This window comes from Ambystoma mexicanum, chromosome 5p (assembly GCF_040938575.1).
Source record: "Ambystoma mexicanum isolate Mex_15411 chromosome 5p, UKY_AmexF1_1, whole genome shotgun sequence".
In the NCBI taxonomy this organism is placed as follows: Eukaryota; Metazoa; Chordata; class Amphibia; order Caudata; family Ambystomatidae; genus Ambystoma; species Ambystoma mexicanum.
Window position 1 is genome coordinate 24,898,518 of NC_090930.1, and position 15,085 is coordinate 24,913,602.

The 15,085-nt window shown below is 46.1% G+C and overlaps 1 protein-coding gene across 1 annotated transcript in view; it reads right to left on the reverse strand.

Annotated features, from left to right (window-relative positions):
* Nucleotides 1-15,085, reverse strand: part of SDHA (succinate dehydrogenase complex flavoprotein subunit A) — a 473,685-nt gene that overhangs the window by 166,198 nt on the left and 292,402 nt on the right. Inside the window, exon 11 of the mRNA XM_069612357.1 lies at nucleotides 11,454-11,572. Coding sequence (XP_069468458.1) covers nucleotides 11,454-11,572 — 119 coding nt within the window. The remainder of the gene's footprint in view (nucleotides 1-11,453; nucleotides 11,573-15,085) is intronic.

A 15,085-nucleotide genomic window follows, 5' to 3' on the forward strand; every position in this document is an offset into this window, starting at 1 on the left:
CATTGGGGGTTTACAAAAAGTACTTACCTGCTTTGAGAATATTTGCGAGATCTCTTGCGGTGTCATAATAACCTTTCTCTCTAACAAACTCTTAAGTGCGATTCTAAATGCCAACAGTAGTAGATTAATGTCCACAGTGTCCTAGTTACTAAGGTTCTGGGTCCAGATGTGTCAGGATCCACACTTTGGCCCGCCATAACGCTGAGCTGTACAGCACATCGAGCTGACAGCCACTGCACAATGTATTTTGTCTGTTGACAGTGTACAGCGATGCCGCTACCCGACGAGCACACCAGGCAGCCGCACACAAGATCCGCCCATAGAAGCCCTGAACAGAGGATTTTCATATCGGAACCAAGAAACTTCTTTCCACAACTTGCGGGACCTTCCCATGCACACCACTTCAATTTTTGTATGGCCTGCTGTATGAACGAAGAACAATATCCTCCAGAATACCCTCCTGAATCTTCTGGCTGAAAAGCTCATGGTGATACGCTGTGTTACCAGTTGTCGCGTTTTGGACGCACCCTCAACCTTCCATTCTCTTTTAGGTGTATCAAGTGTTTTCAAAGCAGTACTTTAGTGCCATATGTAATTTAGATTGTTTCTCTATTAGATGGGATACACTTTCGCATATTGCTTACTGCAGTGCACAGTATTTAACCCAGACAGTCCCTGACACATTTCCTTGTACTCTTGCACTTTATGATATGGAAAGAAACATGTTGGATGTATTTGTTAATAGTATGCGGATGAGTGAGTTATGGTGAAAATGAATGGAGTGTTGGATGTGGTTCAACTGCGTATTTGCACAGCACAAGACACTTCTTGACACTACTGACTTTATAGGGCAGTTGATTAGAAACCCATAATTTAACCAAATTGCTGTCTGTCATACATTTGCACTGTTGTACTAGTTTTGAGTAATTATTTCATTTGGATGACTACATTTTGTTGGTTTCATCTCATTTGTATTTTTACTTCAAAATCTACTTCAATCTTTTTATTATTGTGACTATTGATTGGTGCTATTTGTACATTAATAAAATTATTTTTTTTTGCTACATTTGCGATGCTTCACAATTTAATGTACTAGAAGCATATTTTCTCACGCTTCACTGATTTTTCCCTGGCAATCACTTAGAACTTGTTGCCCCTCTAACCCTTTTTTGTTTGTGTATAAAGGTTACGTACCTATACAAGGGTTGGTTAGAAGGGGCATTTCATTTCCCTCAACCTCTTGCGTTTTATGCTAGTTACTAAGGTCACCTGAGGGTGTAGGAAGTGTGTGTGCCATCCCAAAAGGGTACTTGCTGGTTTACAAATATTAGGAGGGTGTATTTTGAAGTGTTTTTATGTGTTGCTATTATATTGCCCCTTCTGAAGAAGGATTACTCAAACTGACTGTTAAATACATTAATAATTGGTTAATCAAGAAACCTTGTGTGTAAGAGTTTATTTGAATACTTGTCACTGTGAATCTCTGTGTAACCACCCTACAGCTCACATTGACCCCTCTTGAGATAAGCCTGGCTGCTCAACACGCTACCAACCTGTGTAGTACAGACTTATACAAAAGGTTGGGTTCCTATTGCCAGGAGGCCAGGGTTGTTGGGAGTGCACCCAAAGGGTACTGCATACAATCTTGCCTAACAACTATGTCCCGAGCCTCCCAGCACTACTGCTGGACACTCCCTGTTCCCGAGCCTCCCAGCACCACTGCTGGACACTCCCTGTTCCCGAGCCTCCCAGCACCACTGCTGGACACTCCCCGTCCCCGAGCCTCCCAGCACCACTGCTGGACACTCCCCGTCCCCGAGCCTCCCAGCACCACTGCCGGACACTCCCTGTCCCGAGCCTCCCAGCACCACTGCTGGACACTCTCTGTCCCGAGCCTCCCAGCACCACTGCTGGACACTCCCTGTCCCGAGCCTCCCAGCACCACTGCTGGACACTCCCTGTCCCTGAGCCTCCCAGCACCACTGCTGGACACTGCCTGTCCCCGAGCCTCCCAGCACCACTGCTGGACACTCCCTGTCCTCGAGCCTCCCAGCACTACTGCCGGACACTCCCTGTCCTCGAGCCTCCCCAGCACTACTGCCGGACACTCCCCGTCCCTGAGCCTCCCAGCAGAACTGCTGGACACTCCCCGACCCCGAGCCTCCCAGCAGAACTGCTGAACACTCTCTGTCCCGAGCCTCCCAGCACCACTGCTGGACACTCCCTGTCCCCGAGCCTCCCAGCACTACTGCCGGACACTCCCTGTCCTCGAGCCTCCCAGCACTACTGCCGGACACTCCCTGTCCTCGAGCCTCCCAGCACCACTGCCGGACACTCCCTGTCCCGAGCCTCCCAGAACCACTGCCGGACACTCCCTGTCCCGAGCCTCCCAGCGCCACTGCCGGACACTCCCTGTCCTCGAGCCTCCCAGCACCACTGCCGGACACGCCCTGTCCCGAGCCTCCCAGCACCACTGGCGGACACGCCGTGTCCCGAGCCTCCCAGCACCACTGGCGGACACTCCGTGTCCCGAGCCTCCCAGCACCACTGGCGGACACTCCCTGTCCCGAGCCTCCCAGCACCACTGCGGACACTCCCTGTCCCGAGCCTCCCAGCACCACTGCGGGACACTCCCTGTCCCGAGCCTCCCAGCACCACTGCTGGACACTCCCTGTCCCGAGCCTCCCAGCACCACTGCTGGACACTCCCTGTCCCGAGCCTCCCAGCACTACTGCTGGAATCTCTGGGATATTTTCGGACTTCAGAGGTGAGGGAGACCGTTTTTGTCTTGGGTTCATTGGACCCATTTTATAGGGACCCAGTGAAGGGGAGCACTCTGCTCCTAGTCTTTTCGAGCATCATGCTTTCCTATGGCAGCACCCCCATCATAGGTGGGATGCTGCACGGGGGTCCCTATTGCAATGTTTTGGATTCATTGGGCGCCCCCAGGCTCCCCAGTGCAGCAGTAGTCACCTTTCTGGGGAGTGGTATTCTTTAAACTTTGCAGCACAAACCATCCCCAAGGGAGCGCTGTGGGGACACTGTGTTCCTTTAACTTTGTGGGAAGTATCAACTGGCTGCTGCCAGTTGGTACTTTTTATTCTATTTTACAAATGCCGTGGGGTCCATATACTCCACATGGCTCCCCTTGCCGTTTTAGGTCCTGTCCAGGATGTCCTGTCCTTTGTGTCCTCCTTTCTTCCAAGGTATATTTGCATATATTATATTTTATATAGCGCCTTTCACCAAAGCGCTTTACAGACAAAAATTAAATGTACATTAAAATAGACCTTTTTACTAAGGGAGCGCTTCAAAAAGAGAACTTTAGTGTGTTGTGCCTACAAGAAACATGGCTGTTGCAACCACCGACACTGGAAGGTTACGTGGTTCTGCTAAATCCAGCGGTCAAAGGTCAAAAAGGCAGACCCATGTCAGGCCTACTTATAGCCATCAAAACTGATCTGGATTGGCAAGTCCTGGAGGAGTCAAACCCAAATTTACTCATCCAGATGGTAGTGTTACAGCTGGACAAAAAAGCCAGTAAAATACTAATATTGATCAACATATACTGGAATCCAGCAAATTTATCAAACGAAAACCTACCAGATAAAATAGCAGAACTAATTGATGAACAAAGAGAAAAATGGACTGATCCAATATTCATATTGGCAGGTGATCTAAATTGTTCATGCCTGAAAAAGGACAACCAACCCGAATACGATACAACAACTGCCTCAGCAAAGGAAAAAAGAGGAACAATGTGGAATCGTATGGTACAATCAAGGGACTGTGTCGTTCTGAATGGAAAGGTGAAGGGGGACCAACCAGCAAAACCTACTTGGAAGGGAACACAATCAGTAGAGATCCTGGATTACATTTGCATTTCAAGCAAATTGTCAGATAACATCCAGACCTTGAAAGTAATCCCAACAGTAGAAAGTGACCACAATCTGTTAAAACTGACGTGCAAAAACATAAGCAATAACAAGATTGGAACCTACAACCAGAAGGTGGTCATAGACCAAAGGGGTATTAAATTAAGGATCAGACCAGAGAAAACAAGAGAACTAAACCATAACCTAAAACAAATGATCTCGACGCTTGAAAACGAACAAAGCCAAAAAAGGATCGACTACGCCCCGCTTTTCAGAGCATTTGTTACAGAAAGGAAGCTTGGAAGTAACCATCAAACAACGACTCACCAACATCAGTATGACAGTCGCATACGAGAAAGGAAAAAAGCATTAAGGAGAGATATTAGACGACTAAAAAAGACCAAACACGACAACTGGAGTAAAGAGATACATAAGTTAAAACAAAAGTACAGAAACTGGTTACACTTACACAAGAAGACATTGCCTAACCAGGACGCAGAAAGAATGTTGGGGAAAATAAGATCTAAAAACACAGCTGAAATTTGGGCAATTATCAACGAAGCGGAGAAGCCTCAAGCAATAAGTCAAATGAACCCACTAAGTGCTTCATCATGGGTTAAGTATTATACACAGAGCTGCAAGGGGAAATTTACATCGACCCAAAGCGGAAATCAATGACAAACAAAAATGAGGCAGCAATAGATATCAGTATTGAGGAAATAGAAAACATCCTGAAAACATTGAAAGACTCGAGAGCCCCAGGGCCCGACGGGCTCACGAATGTAATACTGAAAAGCAACGTAGGTGAATGGGCCAAATTCCTTCAACTTCTATTCAACTACATATGAACAACAGAACATATCCCGGATTCCTGGCGAAAGGAATTAGTGGTACCCATTTTCAAAAAGGGTCTCAGAACATCAGCAGACAACTACAGACCGATTGCATTACTGGACGTGGTGGGGAAGGTCTTTGCGTCCACACTATTGAAAGCATTAAACCACTGGGTACAGCAAAGTGGACGTTGTGATCCTTGGCAATCGGGTTTTGTGAAGGGGAGAGGCACAGGACTCAACATTTCCCTGATTAACTTATTGAAAGCCAGAACACAAAGGAACAAAAAACAAGGAATCTACATCGCGTTTGTAGACTTGTCGAAAGCTTTCGACACCATAAAAAGAGCCAAACTATGGAAGAAAATGGAAAACTGGGAATGTCCTCAGTCACTGGTGGAGAACATCAAGGACTTGTACACGGATATAAGCATTAGAGTCAGACTGGATACAGCGGGTACACTAACAGACGAAATTCAGATAAAAATGGGCTTAACGCAAGGATGCCCGCTGGCACCGGAACTGTACAACCTGTTCACGTCAGATCTGGAAGATTCATTTGAGTCCACCCGCTGCTTTCCACCAAAAATGCAGGAACGCCGATTGGGAGACTGCTTTACGCAGACGATATCGTCCTGATGGACCAAACCCAAATCGGCTTGCAAAGACAGCTTACATCATTACAGTCCTATGTGGACTCAAATGACCTGGTTATAAACCCAGAAAAATCAAGAATTCTGAAGTTAGGCCCAGGAGGTAATAAAGCCAGAGGGAAAAAACTAGGATGGTCTCTGAGAAACAAAAAAAATCCTGGAAGTCGAAGCATTCACGTACTTAGGAGTCTGTATAGACAACACGAAGAACAATACGCCAAGAATAGCTGGGCTAAAAAGAAAAGCAACCAATCTAGCTGCCCAAGGGAGAATTCTGCGTAAAAGATACTGCAGATTTACCTTATCACCTCTAATAGCCTTTTATAGGATGAAAGTGGTGCCAATACTAACATATGGGGTAGAATCACCAATCCCCTTACAAGCTCAAACATGGTCAATCCTGGAGGGTCTGTTTTGGAGGAAAGCTTTACAGCTGCCTAAATCAGCCCCAATACAGCAGATAAGAAGAGAGCTGGCTTTGACATCACTCAAAACAATAGTGGTATGGAAAACACTAAGTTTCTATCGGAAATGTCTTGAGGAAAACACTACGGGTGGATTTGGGGTGTTGAAAAAAGCCCATAAAGATCAATCCGATGTAATCCTAACAGACTGGCAAAAGTCATGTCGAGGGATCCTAGTGAACCTCAGCGAGTCAGAGGATGACTTATGGATTAACCCAGACAAAACTAAAAAGAAACTATACATGGCAGATTGGATCGAAACACAAGAAGATAACTGTAAATATAAAGGTTACGAAGACTTCTGGGCCCAGCCACGAAAACGGAATCAGATCCCGAGCTATCGGACTTTATTCCCCAATTGGTACTTCCGAGACCTTTTCCTGAGATTCAGATTGAACATTTTACCAACAGGAGAAATATTACAAAGAAGAAAAAGGCTGGACATCAGGGAAAGCTGCAGAATGTGCAAAAGAAAAGGAGAGATAGAATCTCTGAAACACCTCATACTACAGTGTACCGGTTTAAGGAAAGAGCGAGAGCAGTGCTTGGGGGACATCCTTAGAAGCTACACGACAAGGAATGTCGATGAGTGGTGGAGGACTCTTGTAGAAGGAGAAAAAATGAAAACGACATTAGCACTCATAAAACTAGTGATTTTAATCACTAAGAAACCAGAGGAGATCAACAACATAACCCAGGATTAATAAAATGCTACCAAGCACTGCTACTAAGATACTGTATACCAAACGAAGAATCATGATGAAAGAACGGACATGCTCAGGTTAAAGGTTTCAAATAAGGAAACCACACAATCTGTTTAAATAAATAAAAAAAAAATAGATAATGAAAATCGGTGTTCAGGATCAGCCAGTAACAATCAAACAGATGACTGAAGTAAATGCGTTTTTAAGGAAGAGAGGAAAAGGGAATTGGAGGTAATGGATCGGAGAGAGAGAGAGAAAGAAGATCCCAGTGAAAAAGGAGCAAGAAGTTGGAAACATCGAAAACAGGATTGTGCACAAGTGGCACGAGGGACATTAAGTCGAAAGTCACCAGCAAAGCAGAGAGGACGAGAAGGAGAATAGAATGAGAGGAGAGATGCAAGATAGTTACGGGCAAGACCGCAGAGAGATTTGAAGACAAGACAGAGGAAGTTGTACTTGAGTTGAGAGTTAAAAAAAGCCATCCAAGGGAGGTAAGAGAAGAAGAAATTGAGTCCCGATGGGAGAGACGACAGAGAGAACGGAGGGAAGAATGATAGATTGATTTAAGAGGAGCAAGACGTGAGGAAGGAAGAACAAACAAGAACAGAGCAGTACAAAAGTCGAAAGAAGACTAAGGAAGGTACTAGAAGCTTTGTGTCGTGAAAAGTAAGAAGAGGGCACATTTTGCGTATATTGTAGAGATGAAAGACATGCGCAGGAAGTAGGAGATATGGTGAGTGAAGGAAAATTAAGCGTCAAAGTAGAGACCAAGATTGCGTGAAGTGGGGGAGATAGGAGGGAGGGAAGAAAATGGGAGGAGGAGCCAGTGGTGGGAGAACATTAGCGTGAAAGAATAGAAATTCTGTTTTACCTGCGTTCAAAGTAAGAAAGTGAGAGGCCATCCAGGATTTAATGGCAGTAAGGCAGGATGAGAGAGTGATGAATGTCAGGGGTGAAAGATGAGAAGGAAGGAAAAAGACAAGTGTTGTCAGCATTGAAGTGGTGTGAGACTCCAAAGGATGAGATAATGGGAGCTAGAAAGGGGGTGTACAAAGAGAATAGAAAAGGACCAAGAACTGAGCCTTGCGGGACACTATGTGTGAGAGGAAAGGAAGGAGAGGTGTTTGTTAGGGAGAATTCTCATAAATGTGCCTATTCCCTTCACCTTAGAGACCCCAAGCAACTTCGCTGGATTTTGAGGACTTGATTTTTTTTACCTGGAAAGAGTGAGCCTTTTTTACCCCACTCTAATGTATTTCGATATGTGTTTTACTCTCGTGTTCTTTGATTATGGAATTTTAAGGTAACTCCATAGGCATCTTTTCATGTGTGTTACACAGCAACCCTCAGTGAAGTGACCCAGGGATGTCTTTTTAGACTTCCCAAAGGTTTAAATACCTTCTCTGGGATAAACTACTGTTTCCCAGAGAATGTAAGGTTAAATTGACCGAGTCTTTTTAAATTCCTAGACCCAGCACACACTATCTTCCTATAGAGTGCTGGAGTGGTTACCTAGTTTCCACTATGTCTAGAAACTCATGTAGCTGTCAAATGCTACCCTTTTCTATCGAAATGACTGGTGGCAGTGGTTTTCCAATGAACTACCATGATTTTTCCCGACCGCGAACACTGGTAGCAAAAAATAGCAGGTGCCATGTTTTTCAAGATGGCGCCTTAAGCCCTTTGTTTAAACGGGTCCCGGTCTTTTTTTGCCATTTCTTTTTCGAAAGGTCTTTCTAGAGTTTGTCTCTGCTCCCTTAAACTAGGTTTGGTCCCGTTGTTTCTATGCCTTTAGCGGGCTTCAGGACTGAAGACTGCCTCGGGCATCTGAGGTGGGCAGGAAGTGAGGGAGGTGCCCGAAACTCCCTGTGCTTAGTCTCCTAGGAGACCCAAATGCACTCTGGCGTGATTGGCTGGCTGACTGTCCAGCAAGGACAGCCACACTGCTGGGTGAGTGGCACCTAGGGTGGAATCAAAGGGAGAAAACGGTTTAAAAGGCGAGTCTCTTGGACTTGAAAGCAGAGTCGACCACTGGAACGAAAGAACCGAAGAAGAGCTGGAAGAGGACGGCTGCTGCAACTCCTGGACCGTTGGTTTGCCCGGTGAAGCCCTGCTGCAGGTCGAGTTGCCAAGTTCATCTCGACGGAGAAGCCCCTTCAAGGACGACTTCTTCCTTTGAGTTGGTGGGACCAATCAACTCATAAGCCACCTGGATACCATTCTCTGAGCTGGTTAGGATTAACCAGGGGGAAGGACCCCAGCTTGTGTGCTTGACGACAGCTTCTTGAACCGAAGATCTTCCATTTTGCCAGATTGTTTTACCAGTCCCCGTGCAGTGCAGGAGTCCCTCGGCGTCCACCGTCTTGTCCCCACGACCGAGGCTCAGGAACAGCGAGATCTGCAGGAACCAACATCTTCAACGGCATTTTTTTCTTCATATTAAGGTACTGTGCCAACCCGATTGAGAGAACGTACCTCTCGCAGTGAAAGTTCGTGGAACTTTCCCAACTAGCAGGCCTAATCAGCTTGTCATCCAACATATGATTTTTTTTTGTACAAACTACTTCTGAGAACTTTGGAAAAGACTACCTTTTACTACAAGAACTGCTCTTTCCTATCCAAGACACTAGTCCATTGACTTTGGCCTAGGGCTATTGAACTGAATCGAGTCCTCTAATGAACCAAAACTATTTGCACTGCCTAAGAAAGTATTTGTGTTCTATTCTATTAGCTTGTGCCTTTGCCCTCCTATTTAAAGTAACTGAAATGCTATTTTGCTCCTATTTTAGGGGAGCTTAATTTACTCGGAAATTTATTGGTTTGGTATTGAAGTGTATTTGTGTATGATATTAAGTTGCCTCCTTCGAGTGAATGTTTTCTAAATTACTGTGTAATAAATTAATACGTGTTTTACTAAGAAACCTTGAGTGTAAGGGTCTACTTGAACCATTGTGATTAGAAGACCGCTGTTACATCCTTGAACTGCTCACATTCCCTTTTGAGATAAGCCTGGCTGCTCTGCTTGCTACCACAAACTGTGAAGTACAGACTAATATCAAAGGTTGGTTTTGCTTACACCTGTAGTCCCAATTATATGTGGTGGTCCCAGTGGGTACTGCATGCAAATCTGCCTAACAGTGCGCTCATCCAAGACCTCAGACCACCCTCACTATTCCTGAGACTTAGCCTTGGCTGCTCTCCAAGCTTACTTGAATTGTCCTAGCTAACTTCACATAAGTGTTCCCTGTTTCAAATCCATTCCAACATGACACAGCTGGACTTTTCCTGCTTTTGCAGCGAGTCGGGTTTACGTCAGCTCTCGAGATTCCTTTTGGCTTCTTCCGGAACCAACTGTCTCTTGATGCTTCGGGTAGAGCGTGTTTGAATTTCACAGGTCCTGCAGGACAGACGCCAGCTTCCCTGGCTGCTCTTCCTACTCCTGAATACACCTAGTCCTTCTTTGGTCTTTACTTTATATTGCTGGGCCCGGCCCAGCGCAGCATCACTGTTCGTTGTCAATGCCTCTGACGTGATCTTTTCCCCTGCTGGTGGCCACCTCATCACAGTACTTTGGTAATACCTTCTACCGTTTTGTATGTTTTTGTTTCTTCCTCATCTCAGTACTATCTGGTCTCTCAGCTGAGATAGTAGAGACTTCACAATAACGCACAGTAGTAGTTTCCGGTTGGGAGGGAGAAGGAGTCTTTAGGGGCACGGCTTTTGGGCACAAGGGTTTATGGAGGCGTTTCACAGGACGGGAGTCCTTATCCCCATGAGGGGAGTCTCTCCCTAAGGACCCCCCCCCCTCTGGGAAGAAGTGATGACCTGAGAATCGTCACTGACTCTAGAAATCCGCTGTGTTACCCTCCAGGACGACTGGAGTTTGACCGCCGAGTTGCTGAGTGTCCCCCGACCCTGTCCAGGGACAATGCAAGAAGTGCATCCATGAACATCTCCTCAAGGGTCCCCTCTTCGTTGTGGAAGCAAATCCAGGTGTACTGCTTACAATCCAAGGCCTCCAGAAGCTTCTAAAGACTACTGGGGGTTACCGACCACGGATTCACGACCCGACGACTTTAACAGTGATACTTGTGTCTTCCAGCGATTTGTTAGCGTCTGGGCCTATTCCTAACTTCCTGGGAGCTGAGATTTCTTACATCTATTCACCCCCCCACCCCTTTAGGGTTTGCAATGGGCGCAATGTCCTGCTTACTTACCTTAGCGCTATCCAGGGCTGACCCAGAGTGGTGGTGTCCGGGCCTGTACATCCGAGGGTCCTTCTCAAGACTCCCAGGGGTGGTGGTAGTTGCTCCTCTTCAGGCTTCTTAAGTCCTATCATAGATTTCTATGGCCTACATTCACTAAACTTTGTACTGTACCTGCCTGAACGGAGGTCCTCCTGACAATCTGAACCAGCCGCTCAACCCAGACCACCCCACAGGGTGTGATACGGCCAGCCCAAGGGCTTAACAATAATGGTCTAAACAAAGTTAGGAAACAAAAATTCTAAAGATATTGCGGCCACTATGTGGGTTCACAAGCAGCCTACATGTGCACAATGGCTATTGTAGGTATACTGCATGGTTGCCCTGAGCAAAGAAAGCCTTTAAAACAAAATTGTCGAGAACAGGACTTTAATAAAAGCACATTGGTATCCCAATGGCTACCAAAAAGTTCCATTGGGCAACCAAAACTAAATAACGCCTGCTACCAGTCTACCCCCGAAAACCAATGTACAGATATCTAATCATTCACAGCACACATGGGGTACTGTGACTGGAAGCCTCATGGCTAACTCAAGACCATATACTCAAAATGTGCCAAAAAGGGTTGCAATGGCAGGCGGACTAAGTCCCCATTACCAACAAACATGCTAAGGGCAGCAAGTGAATATTTGTGTGGATTGGGAAAGGAAGCATCTTACCTTCTGCATATTGATCCGCAGCTCGGAGGTTCGTGTGCTTCCATTTGCAAATCTCAGCTTGTCGAGGTTTGCAACTGATGCTTCACCAGCGTTTGCTTTAATAGATGGGATTGGGTCACCTAGGAAACAGGATAACAAAGATCGTGTCACACAGGCAAAAGGACAAGGCCCCACAGAACTGCTGTGATACCGTAATTACTTATCCCTCTGCAGGGAAAGTCATCCTGTAGCAATCTGCACAACGCAATGCAACAACTTAGTGTCACAATGGTAAAAGGTGGAGTGTCTAAACCCCAAACAGGATGGGAGCATTTCTGTGAATTAGAAGACATTAAATCAGGCATATGGACTAATGACATCTCCTTGCGACCTCAGCACTGCTGCCGACATTGAAGGATTACCATTTATAGTCACTGATAACAGCAATGGCAAGTAGTCGCCACATTTGGTGCCTTCCCAGCATTAATGGTTTGAAGCTGCAATTTTTCAGCAGTTCTCCTCGAACTATAGCATTCCTGATAAAAAAGCAGCATCCCATTAAGGATTCTCAAAGTGGGAATTAGGGAAGGAGGGGCAAGCACACCAGGTGCAATGCCCAGAGGCAGCCATTCCGTTTGGACCCAACACACAGGGTACACACTTCAATCATACAAGTTCCCCGCTATGAGGAACACTAACCCAAGGATAGGAAGCAGTTGTGGATCCTGTGCGGAAGGAGTATGGAATAATTACTTATAATCCTAGTTCTACACCAGGAGTTTCTTCATTAAAATTAAAAACTGAACAACTTCATCGAGGTGTTAGGAAAGATTACTCTTTAGGCAACGTTCCCCTCCATATTCTGTGGACCCCTAAACTTTTGCTTTTGTACCTGCCCGGAATTCTGACAGGGACGTGAAGCTGAAGGCTTCTCTTGCCTTTTGCTCGTTTCGTCATGGGGAAACTGATCAGTCCCTTCGATCAGTGCTCGGAAACTAGGTTCCCCTTTTATCTTTTTACCCTTTAACGTTTCGGTAGCTTTTTAACAGTGCACACAGCACCTTACAGTGCAGTGGGGATACCGGTGTATCACAATAGTCTTTTACACTGGGATTTTTGGTTACTTTTAGATGTGCCTAAAGATAAGCTGGTGGCAGCAGATACCTTTTTGCATTATTTTTAAAGTGCACATTCAGGTTTACAGAGCCTGGCTAATAAATGTGGCTAGTGCCACAAGATTGTTTCGCTTGTCCTTCGGCCATTTTGTTGTTTGACCATCCTGCCTTCTCAGTTTAGGAAATCCCTTATATGGTCATGCATTCACCCGCAAAAGCTGCTGCTTTTGCAGGCTACTGCTGGCCTGGTGTGCCCACATCTGCGGCACCAGAGAGTCTAGATGCGTGGCATGAGTGAAACCCACAATGGTCCACGATTGTACCACTGCTGGCTGTTTGAATGGTGCAGATCCTTACCATTAGTGGGCTTGCACTGGCTTCCAGCCAAGATGGCTGCAGATCAGTGTTGGAGCCTAGTATCATGTATAGAAGAGCAGTCGACTGAAGATACGTGGACGACTCCCGAAGAGGCCCGGCATCCCATTCGTGCGTTTGGTCTGGTGAAGCCCTGCTGGACTACCTGATCTGCTGAGGCCCTGAGCGGTGCTTCAACCCTTGGACTGGTGGGACCAACCAGTCTCTATGCATCCCTGAGAATTCAGCCCTCCGGAGCAGTCGAAGTGTCCCTGGACCACCCGGTGGACTGACCAGCTCTCTAGTGGGAATTATCACTGTTCCACGTTAATCGCCGTAACTTCTGTGGTCGCCAGCTCGTGCCAAGTTCCAGCTTCAAGGGATCCTGCTCTGGAAGGTTCGACCGCGACTTACTGTGCAGTGACGGTCAGTGGAACTCGCTTCCCTGTGTCCTGTGAGGTGTCCAGAAGAGTCCTACACCATTGAATCCTGCTTGCCTTCTTCACCAGTAGCTGTATTCTGCACCTGCAGCCGACCGGAGCAATCCTGTGACCCGTAAGGAAAACCTACCTCAAGCGACGCCTAGTCGACCCATCTAGTCATCTAGAAAAATTGGAGTCAGGAGTGTACATTTTACATACCTGTAACTTTGTTGAATATCTTCTGGAACATTTGCAACATCACAAGAACACTTCCTACATCAGGCCCCTCTCGTAAGAAGAAGGGAATAGGTTCTTACCTGTAACTCCATTTCTCCAGCATTGGTATCTTTCATGGATTCAAATGCTTAGAATATTCCCCGTCGACAGACTGGGAACCCTCGTACACTTATAAAGCGGTTTCCCATAGGAAAACTTCTGACACTTTTGTGTCCTATCTATGTCATTTTTGGGGCCGCCTACGCATGCCCCACTAGGACGTAGCGGTATAAATGCCCCGCCCCCGTGGCTCCCTTCAGATTTCGACCCTTCCAAAGAAGAATGGGGTGAAAACCTAGTTATACAAGTAGATTGCATTCCGGGGAGGCCGGCGGGCGCATGTGAATCCATGAAAGATACCAATGCTGGAGAAATGGAGTTACAGGTAAGAAACTATTCCCTTCTCAGCATTGGATCTTTCATGGATTCACATGCTTAGAATAGAATATACAGCAGTGATCCTGAAAAGGGGAGGTGTGAATGCAATCCTGCACCCTCCTAAGCATACCTATACCAAACCATGCTTACGTATAACTGCAAACGTATAAATACGCAAATGTACATGCACATATCAATCTATATATATATATATATATATATATATATATATATATATATATATATATATATATACACATATACATACATACATACATATACATATGCTATAATAAGTACAGACCCTTCCTGAAAAGGGCTTACCTTATTGAAACAGATGGCGCAAGACTGCTCCTTCCCATTTGTACATCGTCCGCATGCTGCCGTTCGAGGCAGTTATGGCGGGTAAACGTGTGAGGCACTGACCATGCCGCCGCCTGTCCACAACGCCCTCGTGGAATGCGTTCTCGGACGCCCTTGTAGCGGTTTTCCCGCTTTAGAATGACAGAAGGCAATCGTCGATGAGACCCATCGGGCCAGTCCCTGCTTTGAAATTGCTTTTACTCTCGCCGATGAACCATATGCAATGAAGAGTTGCTGCGTAGATCTAAGTTGTTGAGTCTGATGAAGGTAACATTTTAGAGCTCTCTTCACGTCCAAGGTATGGAGGACTTTTTCCGCATCTGATGAGGGGGTGGCGAAAAAGGTAGGCAGGACAATGGACGAGTGTTTATGATAAGCCGTAGGAACTTTTGGAATGAAACAAGGATTAGTTGACAGAACCACTTTGTCCTTAAAGAACCTTAGGTACGGCGGGTCTACGACCAATGCTTGCAATTCTGAGAGCCGCCTAGCTGATGTTATAGCTATTAGAAAAGCCAATTTCCATGACAAGAACTTCATCGACGATGTGGCCATTGGTTCAAAGGGTGCTTTCATTAACCCTGCTAGCACCACATTAAGACTCCACGTTGGTGGAAAAAGTTTAATCGGCGGGAATGTTCGGAACAGACCTCTCATGAAGTGTTTCACCAGCCTGTCACTAAACAAGGGAGACAACTGCCTCCTCTCCGTGAACCTAGAGATGGCCGCCAGGTGTAACTTTATT